Source organism: Mandrillus leucophaeus, unplaced genomic scaffold, assembly GCF_000951045.1.
Source record: "Mandrillus leucophaeus isolate KB7577 unplaced genomic scaffold, Mleu.le_1.0 Scaffold257, whole genome shotgun sequence".
NCBI classification, from domain to species: domain Eukaryota; kingdom Metazoa; phylum Chordata; class Mammalia; order Primates; family Cercopithecidae; genus Mandrillus; species Mandrillus leucophaeus.
The window spans coordinates 358,823-381,026 of record NW_012102665.1 but is presented as its reverse complement, the minus strand read 5'-3'; the positions used below and the strand labels follow the sequence as shown (position 1 = coordinate 381,026).

The following is a 22,204-nucleotide window of genomic DNA, read 5'->3' as shown; positions in this document are numbered from 1 at the left end:
GGGATTACAAGCATGAGCCACTGAACCTGGCCAGGACTACATCTTGACTGATTTACTAGATTACATTAGTAAGAATTTTTAACATGTCAGACCAGAAAAAAATTGTGGGGCCTCAGATGAAGAATATTTAAATATTTTTAGCATGTGGATTTCTAGTTGTTCTAGTTTGTGTAGAAGTGGGTTTCTAAAGAGAACATTTAATAAAGCTGAAACTTTTTCTGAAGCATACCTAGTGAAGACCTTTAGCTTTTACCTGTGCTTTATCCTAAGCCCTTTTTCTGCTAACATCTGTATTTCTTTTGGGGATCTACCACTCCCCAACTGTGTCCACATGACTTGGGAGGATTGACTTCCAGTCTGGGCCAGTGAGAGTCTTATCTGGGACTTCTGGCTATCTGAATAGTGATGATCTATTCCTGCTGAGATTGACATGTGAGCCTGGTGTAGTGGAGGGCTCCCTGAGAATGTGCAGTGCAGAGTACCAAAGAGCTACAAGCAAGAGGCCATTTCTTGCACTTGGACTTGCCTAAAGCCATGGTATCCCAAGGCTTTTCAGATATCTGAGACTTCTCCCTGGTATTTTCTATTGTTTTTTCACTTGAGCTACTTTAAATTTGATTTCTGTCATTTGTAACCAAACCTCCCCTATAAGAATACTAAAGGGAGTTCTTTAGGCTGAAATAAAAGGACACCCAAATCCACATGAACAAGTAAAGAGCACTCATAAAGGTAGCTAATGAGATAAATATAAAAGACAGTATCAATATATTTTTTGTTTGTAACTCTTTTTTCCCCACCTATCTGATTTAAAAGATAACTGCATAAAGCAATAATTGTAAGTTTATGTGATGGGCACACAAAGCATAAAGATGTAACTTGTAAGACAATAACATCACAAAGGAGGAGAGAGGAAATGGAGAGACATAGAAACAAAGTTCTTGCATACAACTGAAATTAAATGGCATTAATCAAAACTAGATTGTTAAGATGTTAATCATAATCCTCAGGGCAACTGCTCAGAAAGTAACTTATAAGAATATATAGTAAAAGAAATGACAAGAGAAAATGGTACATGACAAAATATGTTTTTAATGTAAAAAAGAAAGGGTCAGTAAAGGAGAAATAGAAAGAAAAAAGACAAATGACAAATAGCAAACACAAAGCAAAATAGCAGATATAAATCCTTCCTTATCAATAATTACATTAAAAATAAATGGATTAAAATTTCTGTAATTAAAAGGCAGAGATTTGTAGCATGGATTAAAAAACATGATGCAACCATATGGTGCTCACAAGAGACACACTTTAGAGTCAAAGATATAAATAGGTTAAAAGTAAGAAGATATAAAAAGACATACCGTGCAAAGAGTAAACAAAAGAGAGCTGGAGTGGCTATACAAATATCAAACAAAATAGTTTTTAAGGTACTAATTGCTACTAGAGACAAAGATATTTTATAATTATAAAAGGGTCATTCATCAAGAAGATTTAAGAATTATATACATATATGCACCTAACAAGAGCTCCAGAATATATTAAGCAAAAACTGACATAATTGAAGGGAGAAATAGACAATAAAACAATAATAGTTGGAAACTGCAGTACCCAATTGTCAATAATGTATGGAACAACTAGACAGGAGATCAATAAGATAACAAGTGATGAAATGTGTTAACATGGTATAAGTCCTCTAGATCTGCACTGTCTACTAGCCACACGTGGCTACTGAGCACTTGAAATGTAGCTAGTCCAAATATGGATGTGCTGTTCAACATACACCAATTTCAAATACTTACTTAATACCAAAACAAGAGAATGTAAAATGTACCATTGGTAATTTTTATATAAGTTATATGCTAAATTGCTGATTTGGATATATTGGGTTAAAGAAAATATATCATTCAAATTAATTCTACATGTTTCTTTTTACTTTTTTAATGTGGCTACTAGAAAATTTTAAATTACATGTATGATTCACAAGTCTTGCTGTCCTGCAAGACTACTTCAGAAACCAGAGAGAAGAGTCTGTGGTCTATGATTTTAATATGGAAAAATCTCAAGGCTGAGCCCTCTTGTTCAGGGACAAGAGTCACTGCAGACTAATCAACAAAGTTTCAACAAACTGGTCCAGTCATGGATTGTATATGGTTTTCGGCTGAAAAGAAATAATTTATTTCACCTTCAAATAGCACAGAGAAACTAGAGAACATTGATCTTTTCTAGAGAAATTCAGCCAAAGAGAAAAATGTAACTGCATTAAATGAGAAACTCTCTTACACAGATAAAAAGACCACTATTAACATGTGAAGTTATCCAGCTCCTATATACATCTTCAAAACCAAGAACCTCAGAAATTGCTATTAGCTAACTTCATCTAGATTTTAAGTCATGCCCCTTTTGATAATCACAAAACCTCATCCTTCTTTACTTGCCACTCTGTCTAGAATCAGTGCTTTTCTAGCTGTGCCAGGGGCTGCCTCTGCACTTTCAAGCTGGACATACAACGTCATTCTGGTGTGGGTATATACAGCCAAGTAAACAGGCAATTACAACACAGAGTGATAAACACTATGAATGGGAAGTGTTTAGGATGCTATAGGCACCCATGCATAGTGGAGATGGCTTGGGCCAGTCATTCTCCCCTTCTTCATTCTCTCCTTACTAACAATCCTGAATTTTATTCAGGTGCTAATTCCTTGTCACTCTTGCAAATAGTGGTGGCCAATGAGACATAAGCAATTGTTGTTGGATGGGCTTCCTGAAGGCTGACCTGGCTTGGAGGTATATAATTTTTACACTAATCTCCTTCTTCTTCTTGGAAAACAAATATGATGGTTGGGGCTCCAGAAGGCATCTTGAGACCATGAGACAAATATTAGGGCAGCAGAGCAAAAGGAAAGCCTATTTCCTGGTGACAACGTAGAGCCCCCATTCCAGATCTGGTCTACGTATTTTCAGACTTCAAGTTATGTGAGAACAAACAGTCTCTAGTTGTTCAAGCTACGATTACTTCAGGTCTCTAATATTAGCCATTAAAAAATGAAGGGACCAAATAAGGGTGGAAGGGGAGACTAGGAAAGCTAGGCCTGTGGTCTGCCATGACAAACTCCTGAGAATAAAGGCCCCTGGAAATCCTCAATGGAAACAGGCTTCCATAGAAAGACCTAAACGTTGTGGCCACTAGTTAGGCAAAGCCATCTGAGATAACTCAAATTCTGTATGGTATTATTTTAGAACAGTTGTATTATCCTTAGAACAGGAAAAAAAATGCAAGAGTCTATTAGATTCAAAGTTCTTGAACCTGATATTCAAAAGAGACTTATTTCCATATTTGAGAATTTCACCAAAGGGTACTTAGAGAAAAAGACAAAAATGTATCTTTTACTTTTTAGATGGAGTCTCGCTCTATTGCCCAGGCTGGAGGGCAATGGCGTGTCTCGGCTCACTGCACTCTGCCTTCCAGGTTCAAGCGATTCTGTCACCTCAGCCTCCCGAGTAGCTGGGATTACAGGCACCTGCCATCGTGTCTGGCAAATTTTTGTATTTTTGTAGAGATGGTTTCACCATGTTGGCCATGCTGGTCTTGAACTCCTGACCTCAAGTGATCCGCCCGCCTCAGCCTCCCAAAGTGCTGGGATTACAGGCGTGAGCCACCGTGCCCAGCTGAAAAAGACAAAAACGTAATCTTAAGAACCAAAGATGTGCAAAATCCAATCCACTCATTGACCTGGGTGGAAAGGGCAGACTTCTATGAGAAGTTGGGAAGACGTAGGTAATGTGTATCACTTGGAACTGAGAACAACTTCTCCCTAATCCTGATGCTTCCTTCCTGGGTAGGAAATCACTTAGTGCACCACGGGCCTTTCTCTGCCTTTCTACTCATTCTGCCTCTGAGCAGAGAAACAACGTGACTGGCAAATATGGGAAGAAAACTGGGCATACTCTTCATCTTGGTAGTAAACTATTGGTAAAGAATATGAATTTTGCGCTGCTTGTCCAGGGGCAGGCCCTTCTTGACTTATGTTTTGGGGTGTGTCTGGCTAAATGTTGGCTAAGTCTTGTCCTCTAATCTGGCCTCCCTCTGTTTCCAAGTTCTCTGGCACCTATTTTACTGAGGCCATAGAAACCTCTGTGACCTGTTTTGCTTAACCAGAACCTGTTTTTCAATCATGGAATGATTTGGAGGATCTGGGATAAAAGAGACTCAAAACTACATCATTAGTACTATTGTGTTAAGAATGGGCTTATTTGAATATTTTAGAGGATTTGGCTTATTAGAACACAACCTCACAACTCCAATTTAAAATTCGTAAGTGTGAAATTGAATGAGAGTTGATTCTAAGTTGAAATCTTCCTGTGTATGTACAGTACTGGAAATTTCATCAGGTTCACCTTAATAGTGAGTATATTAGCTGTTGAAGTACTCAGCAAATACTGAACGAGGGCCCTGTAAAAATGATTATTAGATATATAGTTAGGCTGCTAGAAGAAATATTTGTAAGCTGTTTTTAAAAACTTATGGAAGAACTAAGTTTGATTTTATAAATTAAATACATTAAAAATTAATTTAAAAAATGAACATTAGTTTCTGTGTAGCGTCTTCTGCAAATAAAATTTGCCCTCAAGGACACCAAAAAAATTCACATCATCATGCATGGTCTTCTTGCTAGGTTGCTAAAGAAGTCCCTTAGTCTCCCACAAAGCCTGCATGGGTCAGCAGTCTAAAAACAGTCTCAGCCACATGGCTAAAGGTGTATTTGCAATACTACGAATGGCCCAGTGGAAACCTGGACACCAGGTTGAAGTGTAGGAAGCAGAAGTGTAAGGTAATGATGAAGTTAGGATGCTGCTGAGGAATGCCCTGGGGTCAAAGGCTACACCATTGTGAGCCACTCAGTGAAAGGTGTGAGCAATGGGCACAGAGGGACAAGTGTCTCAGATTGATAAAACCATACTTACAGGGGGACAAACGGTGGCTCCAGGGGATGGCCACCTGGACTGCTGAGATGGGCCTGGTGGTGAGCAGGGGCATGCTGCCTGGCCCTGAGAGGTCTGCTGCACAGTTGGCACTTACTTGTCTGAGGGCACTGAGGAGCCACTGTTGAAAGCAGATATAGGCTAAGACTCGCCATCACTCATCCACAGAAGAGCTGGTGCCCTTGAGTGTGAGACATTAGGTGCTGGAGAGCTGTGTTTAGGGCAGTAACAAACCAAAGAAACAAGGTCCCTGCCCTCAAGGGTCCCACAGTCTGAGAGGAGAATGCATGATAAACAAGTAACCGATGAATACTTTTGGAGAGGTGTCTGCCATTAAAGAAAGCGGACAAATGGGATGGGGGAGTGGAGAGGGGCTGCTCCTTTAGAAGGGGTCAGAGGGCCAGGCACAGTGGCTCACGCCTGTAATCCCAGCATTTTGGGAGGTTGAGGCGGGTGGATCACCTGAACTCAGGAGTTTGAGACCAGCCTGGCCAACATGGCAAAACCCCGTCTCTGCCAAAAATACAAAAAATTCACCAGGCATTGTGGTGTGCACCTGTGATCCCAGCTACTTGTGAGGCTGAGGTGAGGAGGATCGCTTGAGCCAGGGAGGCGAAGGTTGCAGTGAGCCAAAATGGTGCCACTGCACTCCAGCCTGGGTGACAGAGGGAGATCCCATCTCAAAAAACAACAACAAGAACAAAAGGGAGGTCAGAGCAAGGAGCCACAATCTGCACAAAAAGCAGGTCTAGCAGGGGACACTCCTCCTGCGACAGCCTGAGGGTGGAGAGAGAGGGTGGCACCAGCTTGGCCTGCTGAGGGGGAAGTCAGCAGTGATGGGAGTGGGTATAAGACATGAGACAGGAAGGGGAGATGCCAGCCGAGGCTGTGAGTCAAGGAGTCTTGGGACACAAATGCAGTCCACAAACCCAGTACTGCAACGCATCCTGTCTGGTGGTTTTCTTGGAATCAAGTAAAATCCGACCCTGAGCCTCATCCCATCCAACACTGGCCAGGAGAGAGGCTCTGTCATCCATCTCGGGACTCACAGAACCCTGGCGGCAAGGCTGGGGGGCTTCGGACAATGAGGGCTGGGCTGCTAATATTTCTAAGTAGAAACCCCTGGAAAGAGGCAACGGCAGGCTCGGGTTCCCCGTGAGCCACAGGCCGAGAGCGCTGGTCTCCACAATCAGGTGACCTGGGCCTCTGCAAACTCTTCTAGCCCCTCTCTCAGGCCCTCAAAGTCCTCGTTCTCTCCGCTCCCCTAGCAGGACACCCCGGAAGCAGAGAGGCTACAGGTAAACAAAAGACAGGTTCTCTGACCTTGCTCGACATCCTAGTGGGTAACTCACACCCTTCCGAGGCAGAGGAGCGCAACGGTCTTGCTATTTGCCTAGAACTGGGGGGTGGAAGCAGTAATTACTAACACACATATTCTAGAAAGATTGCGCTAGCTGCAGAGGGAAGTACGTAAGTTAGACGGGCAGGAAACACATTTCTGCCATAAAGATATTTCGCCGGTGACTGTGCCTAACTTCAGGGGCTACCTTCAGCCCAGTGAGGGAAGTCCTGTCTCCTTGACTGGCAGGGCGCCTGCACTCTCCAGGCGTCATTCGGTGAGTGACAGCGCGGACTCCAGGCTTCCCAGCACTACTGAGCGGGGGCAGAATTCTTTTCCTCTTTGCATCTGCACGGAGAATTCTCATCTCAAAAGCCAAACCTTGGAGTCGTTGCTGACCCCACACTTCAAGCAGACTTTAAAATAAAAAGAGGTAGAACACATTTACTTTTTTTTAATTGAGACGGAGTTTCACTCTTGTCGCCTAGGCTGGAGTGCAGGGGCGCAATCTCAACTCACTGCAACCATCTCTTCCCAGCTTCAAGCGATTCTCCTGCCTCAGCCTGCCAAATAGCTGGGATTACAGGCACGCGAAACCACACCTGGCTAATTTTTTGTATTTTTTAGTAGAGACAGGGTTTCACCACGTTGGCCAGGCTGGTCTCGAACTCCTAACCTCAGGTGATCTGCCCGCCTTCGCCTCCCAAAGTGCTGGGATTACAAGCATGAGCCACTGCGACCGGTCCACATTTACTTTTTACTGGTTAAAGCTCAAAGGTCGAAGAGCTGTAATGGCTAACACCCACCCACCAATGGCGTGTCTGCCTGGCTTACTGAGCTCAGTGCCCGCCAGGTCTGGAGCAGCCCTATGGGGCCGGATGCACCATGTTGTCTGCGATGTCTCCTGGAGCCTCGGGCTTGGATACCTCCCCTCCCAGCTCAGCTTCACTCTCTCTGACTGTCCACAGGACTAGCTGCCGTGTGGACACCTTCAGCAGAAGTACATCTTTCCTGGTCAAACGTTCTCTCTGTCCTTGACATTCATTCTACCTTCCAAATGCTGCAGCTCCTTCCTTAAGTCACTCAGGCTGTCCTCTTGAGTTCTTCCCCTCTCTAGATCCTCCAGGCACCAGGCTGCCAAAACACGGACTCTGAAATGAGGTGGATTTGGCCATGGCAGCACAGCTCACGGTTCCCAATTCTAACAGTATCCTGTGGGAGAGCTGAGAAGGTTTTTCTCTACCTTGACCCTTCTGCAACTCCTTGCAAACTTTAGATCATTCTTGTAAAGCTGGTTGGCATCCGAAGGCCCACAGAGCAAGCAGAATAGTAAAGTATTCATTTAAAAGGTTCCCCCATATTGGAATAAAGCATATGAAAAAGTAGACAGCAAAATTTTTGTTCAAAAATCTGTTCTGAGAGAATTTGTAGAGACATCCTGAGAGAAAGAACATTGTTTGCTGATTGCTTTTTTTTTTTTTTTTTTTTAAAGACAGGGTCTTGCTCTGTCACCCAGGCGTAAGTGCAGTGGCACAATCACGGCTCACTGCAGCTTCCACCTCCCTGGGCTGAAGTGATCCTCCCACCTCAGCCTCTAGAGTAGGTGGGACTACACATCACCGTGTCTGCAGTTGGCTCCTGCTGTAGGTTCTTAATCTTGCTGACTTCAATAATGGAGCCACAGACCTTCGCGGTGAGCGTTACAGCTCTTAAAGATGGCAGAGACCCAAAGAGTGAGTGGTAGCAGGGTTTATTGTGAAGAGCAAAGGACAAAACTTTCACAGTATGGAAGGGGACCCAAGCTGGCTGCCGCTGTGGGCTGGGGTGGCCAGCTTTTATTCCCTTATTGGCCCCTCCCATGTTCAGGTTTCTGTCCTATGAGCGCCCTTTTTTCAATCCTCCCTGCGATTGGCTACTTTTAGTATCCTGCTGATTGGTGCATTTTACAGAGCACTGATTAGTGCATTTTACAACCCTCTTGCTAGCTGCAGAGCACTGATTGGTGCATTTCACAGAGCACTGATTGGTGCATTTTACAATCCTCTTACTAGCTACAGAGCACTGATTGGTGCATTTTACAATCCTCTTGTAAGACAGAAAAGTTCTCCAAGTCCCCACTTGATCCAGGAAGTCCAGGTGGCTTCACCTTTCATCACAACACCCGGATAATTTTTTAATTTTTGTAGAGACAAGGTTTCATCATGTTGTTCAGGCTGGTCTTGAACTCCTGAGCTCAAGCGATTTACCCACCTCAGCCTCCCAAAGTGCCACTGCACCCTGTCCGCTGATCCCTTAAACACTATCTTCTTTAGACAGAAATGTCAAATTTACGTCTATGCTGAAGTTAACAAAAAATACGACTCACACTCATTTCGATTTTTTATTAAAATACTTTTTTGTTTATAGGGACAACCAAAGAAAAATACACAATTTTATATGTTGTAGATCATATAAAATACAATAAACATAAACTCTTGGGAATGCAGAATAGATTTCAAAAATCTTAAAAGAAGCTTTCATAAAAATAAACTTTAGAAATGTGGCTTAGATTTACTGCATTTTTTCAGAAAACTTTCTTTTCTCCGTTTGAATGCTACCCTGATTATAAATAATTGTTCAAATATTCTAACATCTTATCAATTTTGCTTTCTGGAACTTTAGAAATCACATGTCTAAATGAAGACCTCTTTTTATACCACCCTACATAAACACAGAATAGATTTCATTTAAATTATCATTTGATTTGGCACTATTGTAAATACAGTTTTAGTAATAATTAAATGTTACGGGGGAAAAACTAACAGAAAAACCTGTTAACAAGCACAAGTCTTACTATAAGAAAGGATCTTTTATATACGGCTTTTATGATACCTACTGATTTAAAATCTAGTGCTTTTAAAATCTGGTTACAAGAAAAGCAATAATCTAATTTTTTATTAAAAAAGAAAAAAGAATTTTTACCAAAACTTCAATATAGAAGTTAATGTGCTTAGCATGGTAACAGAGGAACTAACTTTTAACCAGGCTATCAACTTCTTGAATATTTACTTTCAATTTGGAAAAAACATTGTTATTCAGAACCTGAAATACATTATAAAACTGGAAATGGAATCTTTTAGGTGAATTCTTTCTTTCAACCCCTCATAAATCTGAAAAAATAGGCCAAATTTGAAGGCAAAAGATCATTACATTTAGGGATCATTTCTAATGATAGAAATCAAGGTAAGAAAAATCAATGAAAAAATGTGGTTTAAGAAAGCATCCTCCTAATGTAGGGGGTGGGAAACAGATATTACATTTTAAAATTTAATAATAAAGACCTAAAAAATGATAAACGCAGTTTTTAAATATTTGTTGTCATCATTAAGAAAACTTAGGCATGTTGCCAACACACACACAAACATCACTCCACTCACAGTAGGAAATCACTGAAAAACAGCAGAGTTGAACTGCAGCAGGAGGCTGCAGATTCCTTTCAGCTTTCTGCGTAAAGTTCAAGGATACTTTCAGCTCTACAGGTGCTCATGAAGAAGGGGAGCTAAATGTTTTCAAGGCACTTTTAAACGAGGCATTCTAGGTAAAAGGAAGAAAAGGAGATCCTAATGTTTTCCTACCAAAAAATATATCCATGAGCTAAATCTCAACTTTTTAAAAGGCTAAAATATCTTGAATATTAATTAAGAGTTATTTGAAAGAGCAGAAAAGGTAATAAGACTTTAATTTATAATAGTTGATCATAATATTACAAATGATCTTTTAACTAACTGCTATTCAGATCATGAATAACACAAAATGTATCCAAGAGCATTATCTATTTTTATATACTAAAATATGTAGATGTACAAAGAGGTATTCCTAAAAAGTTGCTTATAGTTCAGATATGCACTAGAGCAATTAGTAATTTGGTAAAATTAAGAGTCTGTAATATAAACATTTGTGTTTTAGATTCATGCTTAAAGATTGAGATTTTATTACTATGAAGGGCACATAGTATCTTTATTGAAACATTTATTGAAACATTATATAAAATGTTGGCTAAATTCTGTAGCCTATTTGGAGTGAACATCATCTTGAATAGAGATTTTAAAATTTCATAATCTTAACCTCCCACGATATGACTATACTTGTTTAAAAAGATAATACACTTAACAAATGAAATATTACAAAATATGAACGTAGATGGTTTTAAGTTTGTTTCCCTTTATAATTCCCAGCATTTTCACCCTGCCCTGTTCATACGAGTAAATTCTCTTCAATTCCTGTCCCATCACCCGTCTGCTGGAAAACACTGCTTTGTCTTGGCTAAGGCTGCATGAGCTCAGTCTCGCACTGGCTCAGCCTCCCGTTTCAGCGACACCATTTCCCTACCAGGGTACAAGCTGTTTCCTGGTGCTCTAGGTGGAGTCTGATTTGGCATTCGTTCCCCATCCCTAGTGCTCTTTAAGCTGGTACCTTAAGTCACAGAAATGCTTTTGCTTGCTAATTATTTACCCTAGCAGTGCATTTAATGCAATTTCATAGGTACACCCTGACAATCTTGGTAAAGATTCTTCATCACTGCCTAAGTCAGCACTTTGGGCAGGGGAAATAAAAGAGAATAGGAAACTTTCTCTAAAGCTTTGTCAACACATGTATTATAGAATAGATTCTACTATGTAAGAGTTCTCAATTATAAAATATGGTAAGCATTTACCTTTTAAAACCAACATAAAAGGGAAGAAATTAAGCTTTTTATGATGATATTTTTATATGAGTTATCAGAGTGGTATATCAAATATCTACTCTATTTATAAAATGGATAAAACAAGGCACAAAGAGGAATGATGTGCAACTATAAAAACTCTGTGCTAAAAGTCGCACATGAGGAAATCATAACTCACATCAACAGCTTCTGCTAACACTGCAAAAACCTTTTGGAATGCTAAAGGAAAACCACATCAGGCTTCATGTTAAAAACCTCAGATGTTTCAAGAAATTCTCTGTACACCTGCTTCTCATATGACCAAAGTTGTATATGTATTCAAAGGAAAGGGCTTATTGCTAGGGGCAATACAATCAGTAAGAACAGTTATATAATTAAACACATCACTGGCTATGTCATATTTTAAAAGAAACTTATTCCAAAGTCTTTACAACTTAACTTACCGGGATTCTGACACAACCAACAGACTTACAGAATAACTTTTTATACCTATTCTTTTACTAAGTTGCTTTGGTTTGCATTTGTCTTCCTTCTTTAAAACATGCAGTTCATACATTTGACAGTTTTACTACCATAGTCAATACATTCTGGACCAATGCACTCACAGCAGGCATTATGAAACCAGCGATATTTGGATGCTCCCATGGACTCACAGGATATTTTACACTGATGTATGGACATGCAGTCATCAAAATAAACCACAGTACACATGTGTTCTGAAAAACAAAAATTTAAGATTTCAGGACAAGAAAAAAGAAAAACAAACAAAAAAAGCTTTATTACCTAGTTGAATATTAATAGTTATTTATCTTAGTTCTCTTACTGCTGGTCTGTACATGACAAAGATGAGGTACAGGAAAAAAGATCTTCATTAATTAAATGTTGAGAAGGAAGTCAGATTCTCCCACTCTATCTGAAGAAGGCAAAGGGCTTCCTTAGCTTCTTTTATTAAATTTCAGGCTTCGATCTAAAGGTTGGTTTATTGGGCTTAAAAGCATTTGCTATGTTATACAGCTGTACTTTTAAACTGGGCATTTCCTTTTTTTTTTTTTTGAGATGGAGTCTCACTCTGTTGCCCAGGCTGGAGTGCAGTGGTGCGATCTTGGCTCACTGTAGCCTCCACCTCCCAGGTTCAAGTGATTCTCTGCCTCAGCCTCCTGAGTAGCTGGGATTTACAGGCATACACCACCACACCTGGCTAATTTTTATATTTTCAGTAGAGGAATCAGAGAATCCACGGAACTAAGTAGAAAATGATAGATCCATAAGCTAAAAACAGACAACAAATAGAACTGCAAATGCAGGCCAGGCATGGTAGCTCAAGTCTGTAATCCCAACACTTTGGGAGGCCGAGGCAGGTGGATCACCTGAGGCCAGGAGTTTGCAACCAGCCTGGCCAACATGGTGAAACCCTGTCTCTACTAAAAATACAAAAAATTAACCGGGCATGATGGCGGGTGCCTGTAACCCCAGCTACTCGGGAGGCTGAGGCAGGAGAATCACTGGAACCTGGGAGGTGGAGGTTGTAGTGAGCCGAGATTGCGCCATTGCACTCCAGCCTGGGCGACAGAGCGAGACTCCGTCTCAAAAAAAAAACAACCAAAAAAAAAAAACCAAACTGCAAATGCAGGAGGAGCAGTAGGAAGAGGCTAACTCTATCTTGGGGAAGAGGTGCCCAGGAAAGATGTCACAGAGAAAAAACTTTAGCTGTGTCTTGAAGGCAGCTGGAGTTTCCAGGAATTAGCTTCTTGCTAATTGCTTCATAAATTTAAATAATCTTTGAACAAAACTTATGAATTATTATTTAATATCTATTATGTTGATTATTTAGATTTCAATAATGGAGAAAATGATAACAAAACATATTATTGCATTCCATATGTTTCTAATGTTTTCCAAAATCTAGCATTTGTTTTACAAAGTACTCTAACCTAAAAGGGAATAAGAATTCTTACACTGTCATTTAACAGAAGCTGTTTTGCTTTTACTATTAATGTCCGAAGCTCACACAGTTTTTTTTTTTTTTTTTTTTTTTTGAGATGGAGTTTTGCTCTAGTTACCCAGGATGGAGTGCAATGGTACGATCTCGGCTCACCACAACCTCCACCTCCCGGGCTCAAGTGATTCTCCTGCCTCAGCCTCCCAAGTAGCTGGGATTACAGGCATGCGTTACCACACCCAGCTAATTTTGTATTTCTAGTAGAGACGAGGTTTCTCCATGTTGGTCAGGCTAGTCTTGAACTCCCGACCTCAGGTTATCCGCCCGCCTCGGCCTCCCAAAGTGCTGGGATTACAGGCGTGAGCCACTGCACCTGGCCCACACTGTTTTATATAGGTAGGAATGTAATGGAGGGCACAAGTAATAGCCAAGTAAGAGTACAAATTATACTATTTATACATAATTCACCTCATATTTTAAGAAATAATTCCAATTTTTCATAAGTGCTTTATGCTTCCACAGTAAAATTATATGGTGCCTTTTATCAAAAATATCAAAGATTTTATAAAAGTCAATGCTCTTTACATTCCAAAATTATGATATGCCCTATCTTCACTAATAAATGCTCTTAAATATGCTTCTGTAATTTGTATAAGTTATTTTCCCATTTAATTCCTTTTCTGACCAACAGCACTCATTTGCAGAGAACTGGCTGGGGTTAGTTTATGCCTGGAAATGAGATGTCTGGAATACCAACTTGCTTATAAAGAAATTTAGCTAATGACTTTGGCATCATTTTGGTACGTCTGCTATTATAAAAATCTGACTTCATGGGATACTCTGAACGTTACCTGACAATGAGCAATATCATATTAGAGAAGCAGCACTGTTGTTATCTTATGAAGAGAATAAAGCCTAAGACAAATAAATACCAGAATTAGGAACAATTATCTATTTTCCAATACAGTACAGCCTCTGCTGCCAGGAGTATGGAGGAATTTTGACAATATGCTGACATGCCTCTTTATCTTTTTTTTTGGCAAGACTGAGTCTTGCTCTGCCACCCAGGCTGGAGTGCAGTGGTGCGATCTCGGTTCACAGCAACCTCCGACTCTCAGGTTCAAGCAATTCTCCTGCCTCAGCCTCCCTAAGTAGGTGGGACTACAGGCTCCCGCCACCACGGCCAGCTAATTTTTGTATTCTTAGTAGAGACAGGGTTTCACCATGTTGGCCAGGCTGGTCTTGAACTCTTAACCTCGTGATCCACCTGCCTCAGCCTCCCAAAGTGCTGGGATTACAGGCATGAACCACCACACCTGGTCGACATGCCTCTTTATCTACCCAGGGATCGGCGATATTTTTTTTTTCTCTTATCCTTCTGGCATGTGCCTCTAGATATGATGGGATCAGGGTTATTGAGTCTAGAATTTATGTGAGATGATACAAATTCAAAACCAAAAAGCTGCTCCAAAAGATGGTCTTATACAGGTTTTATAAATTACATGGACAGACCACATGAGGGGGCGAATGGAAAAAATCAACTGTTGGCCGTTACCTTTGTCACTGGAATAAGGCGCGTGAACATTATTGCTGGGAACAGACACGTTCTGGTGGTGTGGCTGGTTCACAGTTTCTAAAAATGAAACCAGATTCTCATGATGTGAAAGTTCTTCTGCAACAGGGAAAGAAACGATGTTCCAATTCAGCTGAGTATCTCCTTCTGTGAGTGCCCGGAAGAGAGAAGGGATCGGTTCATGCAGCTCCTCCACTGTGCTCTTTGAAGTTGGAGGTGTGTCACTATAATTTCGAGGATTACACATACCTGGGTTGGGGGTAATATCATAAGATTTTGTTAGTCACTGCCTTGCAATCAGAGCTATAACACATTAAAATTATGTAACTTCTAGGATTGCATGTAGATATTTTCCTAGCTTTTTTTTTTTTTTTGCTAGGTGAGCCTAAATGATGATATCCTACCCCAGTAGCTTCAAGCATACTGAATGCTCAGATCTTGTTTTTAAAATACCTAATAGGAACCAGAGCTCCTTGGAGGAAAGACTGATTTGAAGGCTGGGTCAGGAAAGTACAAAATGAGCCAGGAACACATTTGTGCCAGAAAGTAAGGAAGTGCACCATGAATGATGGGGCAAGCTGAAGAGACACAGGAGGCCAACTGAAGGGGCTCCTACTGGCTAATAGACAATTTGAGCATTAAAATAATAATAAGCTGAGCACATTGGCACACGCCTATAATCCCAGCACTTAGGAGGCCAAAGTGGGAGGATCACTACAGCCCAGGAGTTTGATACCAGCTTAGGCAACATAGCAGGCATCATCTCTACAAAAATTAAAAAAGATTAGCTGGGTGTGGTGGTACATGCCTGTAGGCCCAGCTACTTGGGAGGCTGAGGCGGGAGGATTTCTTGAGCCCAGGAGATAAGGCTGCAGTAAGCTATCACTGTACCACTGGACTCTAGCCTGGGCAACCCCACGTCAATCAATCAACCAATCAATCAATCAAAATGGATTACCATCTTGTAAACAAAACAAGAATCAATGAGCTCCTTCTTTTTTTCTTCTTTTCTTTTTTCTTTTGTTTTGAGACAGAATCTCGCTCTATCGCCCAGGCTGGAGTGCAGTGGTAGGATCTCGGCTCACTGCAAGCTCTGCCTCCCAGGTTCACACCATTCTCCTGCCTCAGCCTCCTGAGTAGCTGGGACTACAGGCGTCCGCCACCACACCCAGCTAATTTTTTTGTATTTTTTAGTGGAGACGGGGTATCACCGTGTTAGCCAGGATTGTCTTGATCTCCTGACTTTGTGATCCGCCCGCCTCGGCCTCCCAAAGTGCTGGGATTACATGTGTGAGCCATCGTGCCTGGCAATGAGTTTTTATATACAAATAAATACAAGAGAAGGGAATGATATTCCTTACCAACTGATGAACATAGAAGAAAGGAAACAGAAAATCACCATTTGGCACTCTCACAGGGGTTTGATTCGGATGGGAGTAGTCAATGGATATTAAGTCTGGTGGGTGACTGTTAGATAAGAACATGCTGATGTATTCTTGGAAAGCTCTCCACAAAATACTAATCACTTACAAAAGGTCATTAATAATGACTTTAATGTGGAGAAGTCTGGCGGGCACCAATATGATCAGAAGATCAAAGTTAACATCACCAGTGATGGGAGGTGGTAATGTTGCCAAGAATGTGTGACGTAAGTCTGGTCACAAGTAAACATCAGGTACATCAAGGCTGAGGGAAATCCTGTGCCATTGTGCCAAACAGCCTAGTTGGGAATGCAAGGGAAAAGTTCTTGAAGGAAATGGAAAGTGTTACTCTTAATACACAAATGCTGAGAAAGTGAAACAGCTTTACTGCTGATATGGAGAAAGTTTCAGTGGTCTGGATAGATTAAACCAGCCAAAATATTCCCTTAAAGTTCAATCCAGAGCAAGGGCCTCTCTTCAATTATGTGAAGGCTGAGAGAGGTAAGGACGCTGCAGAAGAAAAGTCTGAAGCTGGCAGAGGTTGGTTCATGAGGTTTAAGGAAAGAAGCCATCTCTATAACATAAAAGTGCAAAGCGAAGCCGCAAGTGCTGATGTACAAACTGCAGCAGGTTATTCAGAAGATCTAGCTAAGTCATTGGTGAAGGTGGCTACTCCAAACAACAGATTTTCAATGTAGATGAAACAACCTTCTATTGCAAGACGATGCTATCTAGGACTATCCTAGCTAGAAAGAAGTCAATGCCTGGTTTCAAAAGCTTCAAAGAACAGGCCCACTATCTTGCTGGGGGTTAATGCAGCTGGTAACTTTGGGTTGAAGCCAATGCTAATTTACCATTCCAAAAACCCTAGGGCACCCATAAGATTTATGCTAAATCTACCCTGCCTGTGCCCTAGAAATGGAACAACAAAGCCTGGATGACAGCGTATTTGTTTACAGCATGGTTTACTGAATATTTTAAGTCTACTGTTGAGACCTACTTTTCAGAAAAAATGATTCCTTTCAAATATTACTGCTCGCTGACAATGTACCTGGTCACCCAAGAGCTCTGATGAAGACGTACAAGGAGATTAATGTTGCTTTCATGCCTGCTAACACAGCAGCTGTTCTGAAACCCAAGGTTGAGGGAGTCATTTCAACTTGCAAGTCTTATTATCTCAGAAATATATACTGTAAGGTTATAGTTGCCATAGATTCCTCTGATGGATCTGGGCAAACTAAATTGAAAGTCTTCTGGAAAGGACTCACCATTCTAGATGCCATTAGGAACATTCATGATTCATGGGAGGAGGTCAAACTATCAACATTATCAGGAGTTTAGAAGAGAAGTTGAGTACAACACTCATGGATGACTTTGAGGGGTTCAAGACTTCAGTGGAGAAAATTACTGAAAATGTAGTGGAAATAGCAAGAGAACTAGAATTAGAAGTGTGGCCTGAGGATGTAACTGAATTATTGCAATCTCATTAAAAAACCTGAACAAATGAGGAGTTGCTTCTTATGGATATGAGCAAAGGAAGTGTTTCTTGAGCTGGAATCTACTCCTAGTGAAAATGCTGTAAACATTGTTGAAATGACAACAAAGGATTTAGAATATTATGTAAACCTAGTTGTTAAAGCAGTGCGGGGTTTCAGGACTGACTCCAATTTTTAATTTTTATTTACTGAGAGAGAGTCTTACTCTTTACCCAAGCTGGAGTGTAGTGGCACAATCACAACTCACTGCAGTACTCAACTCCTGGACTCAAGGGGATCCTCCCACCCGAGCCTCCCAAGTAACTAGATCTAGAGGTGTGCACCACCATGCCCAGCTAATTTTTTCAATTTTTTTGTAGAGACAGGGGTCTCACTATGATGTCCAGGCTCGTCTCAAACTCTGGCCTGCAGCTATCCTCCTGCCTCAGATTTCCAAAGCTCTGGGTTTATAGACATGAGCCACTGCATCCGGCCTAATTTTGAAAGAAGTTCTACTATAGGTAAAATACTATCAAATAGCATGACGTGCAACAGAGAAATATTTCATGAAAGGAAGAGTCAACTGATGCAACAAACTTCAATGTTATCATATTTTAAGAAACTGCCAGCCAGTGTGATGGCTCGTGCCTGTAATCTCAGCATTTTGGGGGACCAAGGATGGAGGACTGCTTGAGGCCAGGAAATTGAGACCAGTCTAGGCAACATAGTGAGACTCCATCTCTATTTAAAAAATGAAGAAAGAAGGCCAGGCACGGTGGCTCACACCTGTAATTCCAGCACTTTGAGAGGCCGAGGCGGGTGGATCACGAGGTCAGGAGATTGAGACCATCCTGGCTAATACGGTGAAACCCTGTCTCTACTAAAAATACAAAAAATTAGCTGGGCATGGTGGTGGGTGCCTGTAGTCCCTGCTACTTGGGAGGCTGAGGCAGGAGAATGGGGTGAATCTGAGAGGCGGAGGTCACAGTGAGCCGAGATTGTGCCACTGCACTCCAGCCTGGGCGACAGAGCGAGATTCCGTCTTGGGGAAAAAAAAGAAAAAAAAAAAAGAAGAAGAAAGAAACTGTCACAGCCACTCCAACCTTCAGCAACCACCAGCCTGATCAATTAGCAGCCATTAAGATCGAGGCAAGAGCCTCCACCAGCAAAAAGATTACAACTGCCTGAAGGCTTAGATGATTTTTTGCATTTTTTAACAATGAAGTATTTTGTATTTAAGGTATATATTTTTTAAGACATAATACAATTGTACACTTAATAAACTACAGTATAGTGTAAAATAACTTTTATATGCACTGGGAAACCAAAGTATTTGCGTGACTCACTTCATTGGGACCGTTGCTTTACTGCAGTGATCTGGAAACAAAGCAGCAATATCTCCGTGGGGTGTGGCTATACTTCTGAAAGCTAAATTATGTTTCATTTTTGTTTTGCATCTATTAGGTGTAAGATGGAGTTTCACTTCTTCCTGCCATCTATTTCCTCATTTTGTTAGTTTAAGGATCATGGCAAGAGCGGAGGAGAACAAAGTTGTGTGTGCTCTTCATCACATTTTTCAATACATCTGAACTTGAATAACTTAGGTTGTATGACCTACTAACCTAAATAACTTAGGTTGTTTGATCATTTAAATGATCAAATCTGATCCCTTTATTCATAAAAAGAAGAAATAGGCGCAGTTATGTCAAATGACTTGTCCAATATTATGTCATCTAGGATCAGAGCCAAGATCATGATGTAGCCTCCTGATTTCATGTCTACTACTCTTTCTAATAACTACATCTATACATAATCTTTAAGGGGTATCAAAAAGCAAATAATACTTAGAATGCTCATATTATACAACTATACATAATATAGTCTTCTGCCAAATTTATAAATAAAAATTAGTGGCCAGGCGCAATGGTTCACACCTGTAATCTCAGCACTTTTGGAGGTTGAGGCGGGCGGATCACCTGAGGTCAGGAGTTTGAGACCAGCCTGACCAACATGGAGAAACCCTGTCTCTACTAAAAATACACAATTAGGCTGGCATGGTGGCACATGCCTGTAATCCCAGCCACTCAGGAGGCTGAGGCAGGAGAATCGCTTGAACCTGGGAGGTTGAGGTTGTGGTGAGCCAAGATTTCACCATTGCACTCCAGCCTGGGCAACAAGAGCGAAACTCCATCTCAAAAACAAACAAACAAAAAGCCAAAAAACAAACAAACAAAAAATTAGCAAATAGAGTTGAAGGTCAACAACTGAGTTCAAACACTATAAAAGCTAAATTTAACATCTACTGAAGACTTTAAAGAAATTTCAGCCAGGCACGATGGCACGCACCTGTAGTCCCAGTCACTTGGGAGGCTGAGGCAGGAAGACTGAGAGAACTCAAAAGTTCCAGGCCAGCCTGGGTAACTCATGTGACCCTGTCTCTAAAAAACAAACAAATAAATAAATGAAACTTTAGTGCTCATTATCAGAGATTTCATTCTATCAAAAAAATGTAGGGGGAGTTTTGTGCATTTAACAAATTTAGGACAAAAAATTCGTAATTTACATCTCAATATACTGCATTAAAACTAGTAAACCTGATGTCCCTGATTTGCTGATAAAGATACTAAGGTCTTTTCCACTTTCCCTAGCCAACTTCTCCATATTCTATATTGACAAACTTCATAACCATATTCTGTGGCAATTCACAATGCAGCCTGGTCTCATATATTGAAAAGATACAGTGAAAGAGTTGAAAACCAGTACAAGTTTTCTCATACATTGAAAGAGTTGAAAATCAGTACAAGTAGTTACCTTAACATAATCCTATGAAAACTGTTCATGACAGAACAGGTAGTATGGTAGGACTTCCTTGTTCAATGTCATATTGTCAGAGGACAATACTTCTGATTTTGAGATAAAGTGAACTTTTCCTTGAACTTCATAAAACAATGAAAACCATGTTACATTTCACATGGCATGACCTAAGAGATGTTCTTGCTGAGAAATATTAAACCTGAATCTAACCATTTTCTTATACTTAACTTCAAATTACTAGAAATACAGAGGGGCAGAGGAACAAGTTAAAGGATACCACAGGGAGCAGTCAAATCCTGAATGTGGGCTATTCTATAGGTCAACTGATACAGTTCCTTCATTGGCAAGTGGCATGACAGAAATGGAAGGAGGGTCAATCTGGATGAAAACGCAACAAGCAAACTCAATACAAGAATTGTGAATTAATTTGAACAAGTGAACTGTGAAAACACATTTTTGAAACATCTGGAGAAACCTGATCATGAACTGAATTTTAGATTTCACCAAGAAATTATTGTTAATTTTGTTAGGTGTTATAACAGCATTATGATTAGAAAAAGTCAATGTCCACCTTTTTTTAGAGACTGACACTGAAGGAAAGTAGGGGTAAAAAGTATTTGATGTCTGCAATTTGCTTTTTTTTTTTTTGAGACAGAGTTTCACTCTTGTTGTCCAAGCTAGAGTCCAATGGCACAATCTCAGCTCACTGAAACCTCTGCCTCCTGGGTTCAAGTGATTCTCCTGCTTCAGCCTCCCAAATAGCTAGGACTACAGGCACCCACCATCACATTCAGCTAATATTTTTTTGTAGTTTTAGTAGAGATGAGGTTTTGCCATTTTGACTAGGCTGGTCTCGAATTCCTGGCCTCAGGTGATCTGCCCAGCTTGGCCTCCCAAAGCGCTGGGATTATGCATGAGCCATTGCACCCGGCCTGCAATTTGCTTTTAAATACTTCAGCAAAGAAAGAAAAAAGGATGAGGCAAATGTGGCATATTCTGGAACACTGCTGAACCTGCGTGAGGAATACATAGTTCATTATGCTCTTTGCTCCACTTCTGTGTATATTTCAATATTTTTATAATAAAAAATTAACTGCCAAATTTAATTCCTTTATGGAGAATTATTTTCTTGTTCAGTTTTCTTTTTTCTTGGCATTTCTATGCTTGGAATTTTCTTTCTGTGTACCACACAATAATGTTTCAGCATATCTTGAAAACTTATTCTGCTTCTCAATGATACGCTGAATCCAGTTTCTTTTTTCTCTTTATTTACTGCTTCCGTCAGGACGCTTCATCCCAGGCCTCCTGTGTGATTATCATTCTGCAGCTATCCTTAACTGAACCCCGGTTAAAGCTATTGCTTCCTTCAACCCATGTTGTTATCTTTCTTGGTTTTCTATCCTGTTTTGTTTGATTGATCTCTACTAATTCTTTTAGAAATGGTAGGTGAGAAGTAAACTTAGAGTTATTATTTGTCTAAAAATGTTTCTATTTCACATCCACATTCCTGATAATTTGACAGGTCAAAATAATTTTCCCACCAACCACTTAAGTCACTGGCCCAGTGATACTGATGAGAAGTCTGATGGCAGTGTGATTTTTAACTTCTTGTAGACGAACCTTATTATTCTTTCTGAAATCTTTTAGAATATTTTTTAACCTAGACGTTGTAAAATTTTGAGGATGTGGCACATGTAGGTTTTTTTTCACTCATCTCACTCAGCATTCTGTAGGCTCTTTCAACCTAAGGTCTCACTGTTTTTTTTTCTCAGCTTTGGTAATTTTTCTTCTACTATTTGGTAATTTCTTCCCTCCTTCCTTTTTTTAAAAATTCTTCTGGAGTGTTATATTCCCTGTTATATTTTATTACCTGCCTGTTTTCACCATATTCTATGACACTCCAATAATATTTTCAGACTCTCTGATTATTTTTCTAACTGATCTTTTTTTTTTTTTTTTTTTTT

The 22,204-nt window shown here is 40.4% G+C and overlaps 1 protein-coding gene across 1 annotated transcript in view; it reads right to left on the bottom strand.

Moving 5' to 3' along the window:
- Positions 1-8,683: 8,683 nt before the first annotated feature.
- TWSG1 (twisted gastrulation BMP signaling modulator 1) overlaps positions 8,684-22,204 on the bottom strand; it is a 62,397-nt gene continuing 48,876 nt past the window's right edge. Inside the window, exons 3-4 of the mRNA XM_011983915.1 lie at positions 14,513-14,779; positions 8,684-11,734 (exon numbers count right to left, since the gene is read on the bottom strand). Of these exons, the coding sequence (XP_011839305.1) occupies positions 11,553-11,734; positions 14,513-14,779 (449 nt within the window). The 3' untranslated portion in view covers positions 8,684-11,552. The remainder of the gene's footprint in view (positions 11,735-14,512; positions 14,780-22,204) is intronic.